Source organism: Ranitomeya variabilis, chromosome 2 (assembly GCF_051348905.1).
Source record: "Ranitomeya variabilis isolate aRanVar5 chromosome 2, aRanVar5.hap1, whole genome shotgun sequence".
NCBI classification, from domain to species: Eukaryota; Metazoa; Chordata; class Amphibia; order Anura; family Dendrobatidae; genus Ranitomeya; species Ranitomeya variabilis.
Genome location: NC_135233.1, coordinates 105592501 through 105598126, shown reverse-complemented (window position 1 = coordinate 105598126; position 5626 = coordinate 105592501). Strand labels below are relative to the sequence as shown.

The following is a 5626-nucleotide window of genomic DNA, read 5'->3' as shown; positions in this document are numbered from 1 at the left end:
TATCATCTATCTGTATACTGATGTAACCCATTTGAACTTAATTATACAATATCGCTTTCTGAATATATCTAGCAAGCCATGTAATATTTATCTGTCTATCCATCTGTATGGAGATTTTGAATTGATCGAGTGTATGGGTAGCTAGGAAATATAAAGAAATATAAATCTAAACATATCTATCTTTTTTCTATCTGTTTATTCTGTCTACCCACCTATTTAGATAGATGTTTATATATATATATATATATATATATATATATATATATATATATATATACATATATATATACATATATATGTACATATATATATATATATACATCTATCTGCATATGTATGTATATATACACTCCTAGTTACCGATACACTTGATCAATCCAAAGCATTGAACCAAGAAATACACACACGCAACACTGGATGCATTATTCTTACTTCATATTTGTAAACAAAGAGTAAGACAAATAAAATGCAACTATTAGGTTAACCATAGGCTACATTCATACTGCTACATGCAATTAATATTAATATTTTCTGCTCGTGAACTGACATAAACTCTTGTATATAATTATAATAATAATTTTAATGTCTATCTATCTATCTATCTATTTATCTACAGACAGAAAGATAGATAGATAGATAGATGATAGATAATATACAGATAGATAGACAGAAAGATAGATAGACAGAATTAGATAGATAGATAGATAGATAGATAATAGATAGATAATAGATAGATAGATAGATAGATAGATAGATAGATAGATAGATAGAAGATAGATATAATAGATAATAGATAGATATAATAGATAGATAGTAGATAACAGATAGATAGATAGATAGATAGATAGATAGATAGATAGATAGATAGATAGATAGATAGATAGATATTATCCAGAAAAATGAAGGCAGCACTCCAATAGAAAAAATAAATGTGGTTTATTGGCCCATGTGCGACGATTCAGTCCAGGATGTGGACTGAAATGTCGCACATGGGCCAATAAATCACATTTATTTTTTCTATTGGAGTGCTGCCTTCATTTTTCTGGATAATAGCATGAGTTTTGGTGTATACCTGGAAAGATGTTTTGCACCCTTTGATTTCTTTTGGTGCTGCTTTTTGTTCTCTTTTTCTAGATAGATAGATAGATAGATAGATAGATAGATAGATAGATAGATAGATAGATAGATAGATGCATTATTCTTCATATTTGCAAACAAAGAGTAAGACAAATAAAATGCAACTATTAGGTTAATCATAGGCTACATTTATACTGCTACATGCAATTAATATTGTCTGCTCATGAACCGATGTAAACTTTTGTATATAATAATAATAATTTTAATGTCTATCTATCTGTCTGTCTATCTATTTATCTACAGACAGATAAATAGATAGATAATAGATAGAGAGATAGATAGATAGATAGATAGATAGATAGATAGATAGATAGAAAGATACTAGAAAGATAATAGATAGATAGATAGATGATAGATAGATAATAGATAGATGATAAACAATTTCGATTGCAGATAAATTGCAACGATTCTTTAGAAATAAGTCATGAATTAAACCTTGTGGATAAACCGTATTAGGTGCTGTCCATACAACATTACATAGAATGGTAGTTGTGGATTGGGGTCATTTATTTGTATCTGCACCTGCGGTACCGCACTGTGCACATGATGCTATTGGACCTGTTCTCTAAGTAACACATTATTGTTTCTGTCTCCAGTAATTGAGATGTGTTGCTATTATTACATTAGTCTGGAGCTTTGGGAAGGTTTTGATTCGTCTCTGTAAACACATTTGGGAAGTGGAGCTATATTTCTGTATTGACAATAGGAGATAACGCATCTCCGCCACCTGATCTGTGTACACATCCTCCTATGGGCAGCAGTGTTTGCTCTCCGATCCTGAGAAGCCCCTAGCTGAGTACGTGGGAACACGGTCTATCTGCTGCTGTGATCAGCCCAGAGTCGCTCTTCTGCTGCCACATGCCCTCACATCACACAGCCCATGTCATCTCCACCAATCACCTCGCCTGACCACGCACCAGAAAGCCACCATGTGCCAACAGAACTCATGGCTCTGTATTTTAACAGGTGCCATCCAGCTGAATTGTTTGGTCCATGCAATTCTTTTCTTGAGAAGACCTTTTTTTTTTAGTTCTGCAAGTCTTCATTTGCAATTCAAAGAACATATACAATGTAATGATTTCCAGATGATGCAACAAAAAAAATGTACTTTGTAAACTGTGTGAATATAGAATGTTAATGTTTCAGATGAAGGTCAGTAAAGGAGAAAAAAAAAAGAAGAAAAGATCAGTTTCTATATTGTTTTAGAAAAATGCCCTACTCATGGCTGAGCATTTAGAAGAGAAGACATGATGGATAGGGCTGCCAGGGAGCTCGGAAACCCTTTTAAGATGGCAGCTAGTGTTGTTTTAGGATGAGTAGATGGAGACATTCCAGCAGAAGACAGGGCTAGGGTTACTCGAGAAGAACTAGGAGGAAGTTTAAGATGACGGTAACCAATGGGATGTCCTCGGTGGCTCCTGCAGCCTGACCACCAAGATTGACGTGGAAGACACGTCAAAGTGAGAGCTCAATCCACTCCACTTGGAGATAATAGCTGCAGTCCTTCTGCCCGATGGGATGAAGATCACCTTGAGCTTTTGTTCTCCTGCCTGAGAGAAGTTTCTGGGCAAACACAGCAGAGCACAGTTCCAGGGGAGGAAGTGGCTGTGAGAGCTGAAGAACACTCCTCCTCATCCAGCCCATTGGAGAAGGCTCAGCTCTCTCCCTCCATGTAGCTCGGGGTTACATCTGTTTGAGTTTCCTGATTTTTCCGTGTAGAAGTTGTTTCTCTCATTCTGTTCTTGCGGGATGGGTAAGCTGCGTTTATTTCTAAAGTTCAGATATAGTCAAATGATGGCTAAAAAACGCATCCGTCATCCGTGCGCACAGGAAAGTCGCATTGTCAGAAGCAACTGCTTGTGATTACATTGTCTGTGGATGATTTTTTTAAAATCATATATAAAGCAACCATGTCATATGTCTGCTACATACATATATAGATATAGATATATACGACTATTCGGCATTTATATATTTATAGATGTCATGGAAAGATTAAGCCAATTATTCTTAAGGAATGTTCATATATATAGTCTTGTAAATATCAGATCCATCTACATTAATGTTATTTTTATTCTGTAGGATTGCATAAAAGATTAAGCCAATTATTCTAAAGGAATGTTCATGTATATAGTCTTGTAAATATCAGCTCCATGTACATTAATGCTATTTTTATTCTGTAGGATGGCATAAAAGATTAAGCCAATTATTCTAAAGGAATGTTCATGTATAGTATTGCAAATATCAGCTCCGTATATATACACGTTAATGTTATTTTATTTCCTTGCTGTGCAGAACAAGCTTATGGAGAAGTGAACCAGCTGGGTGGTGTATTTGTGAACGGAAGACCCCTGCCCAATGCCATCAGGCTGAGGATAGTGGAGTTGGCCCAGCTCGGAATCAGGCCTTGTGATATTAGCAGACAACTACGAGTTTCTCATGGATGTGTTAGTAAAATCCTGGCCAGATACAACGAGACAGGCTCGATCCTACCTGGGGCCATTGGAGGGAGCAAGCCCAGGGTCACCACTCCTAACGTGGTGAAGCACATCAGGGAGTACAAACAAGGAGATCCTGGCATCTTTGCTTGGGAGATCAGGGACCGTCTTCTGGCTGACAACGTCTGTGATAAGTACAACGTGCCCTCTGTCAGCTCAATTAGTAGGATTTTAAGGAATAAAATTGGGAACTTGTCTCAACCTAGTCAATATGAGAGCAGCAAGCAGCCGAGTTCACAGCCAACATTACCATACAATCACATCTACCAATATCCTTATCCAAACCCGATCTCCCCCGGCTCTGCTAAAATGGGCAGCCACCATCATGGAGTCCACATGCCACCTGGACATGTCAGCATTGCCAGGTCCTGGCCCTCAGCTCATTCCGTCAACAACATCCTAGGCATCCGCACCTTTATGGAACAAACAGGTGAGTTGGTGGAAAGTGCTAGAACTGGGTGTCAACAGATGAGCTTTCAAGCGTGGGGTTTTCACACTGCAAATAAAAACATTCTCACAGAAAATAGGGAACAAAAATCCTTCCATCTCTAAACTTTCTATTTCATATTCTACTCTGCACATGGAGCTAAGCACATATTTAATACCTACATCTTTGCAAACATTTCTGGGTTCTTTGGCTACTAAGGTTTGGTTAAATAAATGGCTTAAGTTCTAATATAGGTATTATAGGATAGCTCAAACCAAACGATTTCTTTGTCAAATATTTACCCATTGATGAGAGACAAGATGCCAACATCTAGCTACTAGTGACATCAAGTTGTTTTTGCCCCAACTAAAAGCAAATAGTAGAATGTTTTAACTATAAGTGCTTGTAATTAAATAAGAAAAAACTAAAGGCAAATAACAGAAATATTTAATTTTCAGAACTTCAAATGAAATTATTTCTATACGTATTTATATACTAGTATCGATATAAGTCATTATGAAATACATTATAACCTTTATGAATGTTTTATGAAGCCATTTTCATTTAATACTAGAAAAGATTACATCTGTTCTGCATATTTTAATTACACGGAGAGATAAATCGCGGTGCAGATATACAGTACGAATTGAGATGCAGGTCTTACATGTGTTCCCGAATAAAAGGAATTAAATGTAATTTATTGCTACATCTCGAACTTATTTACGTTAATGACATATATCAATACATATATTTATTTATATATATATAATTGTTGCGTGTTTATATATGTATGCCTGTGTACAAATATTCATATATAAATGTGTCTGTATATATATATATATATATATATATATATATATATATATATAAACACAGATAAACTTATACATATGATAGTATGAATATATATATATATATATAATATACACATATATCTATACATATACATATATACACACACACACACGCACTCACACACATATATTGACTAGAATACATAAATAGCACAGTGGCTATTTGAGTCCGACAATGTTAATTAATGTGTCTGAGTACAACATAGAATGTATATTTTATACTTATAGTTATTTTATAGTATTTAATATTTTACTTATTATATTATATGGCTTCATAGATCTATATGTGTGTGTTGGTTTAGGAGCTATTGCTGGTGCAGATGGTGCTGTGTATTCCCCCAAAATGGAAGAATGGACAAGCATTAACAGGACAGGATTTTCTGCTGCCCAGAACATCAATGGAATAGAAAAATCTGTAGAATCTGATATGAAATACCCACAGGTAACTACAATGGCTCAGTAGTGATATGTGTGTGTGTGTGTATATATATATATATATATATATATATATATATATATATATATATATATATATATATATATATATATATATATATATATATATATACACATGTATATATGTATATATATATATATATATATATATATATATATATATATATATATGTGGGTTCTGGTTCTTCCATTGTACAGTAGGTTAAAGTCTGTAGAACGTGATATCAAATACCCACAGGTAACTACATTGGCTC

General features: G+C 34.5%; 1 protein-coding gene across 1 annotated transcript in view; it reads left to right on the top strand.

Annotated features, from left to right (window-relative positions):
* Window positions 1-2642: 2642 nt before the first annotated feature.
* Window positions 2643-5626, top strand: part of PAX1 (paired box 1) — a 13774-nt gene continuing 10790 nt past the window's right edge. Inside the window, exons 1-3 of the mRNA XM_077292292.1 lie at window positions 2643-2890; window positions 3433-4065; window positions 5219-5358. Coding sequence (XP_077148407.1) covers window positions 2887-2890; window positions 3433-4065; window positions 5219-5358 — 777 coding nt within the window. The 5' untranslated portion in view covers window positions 2643-2886. The remainder of the gene's footprint in view (window positions 2891-3432; window positions 4066-5218; window positions 5359-5626) is intronic.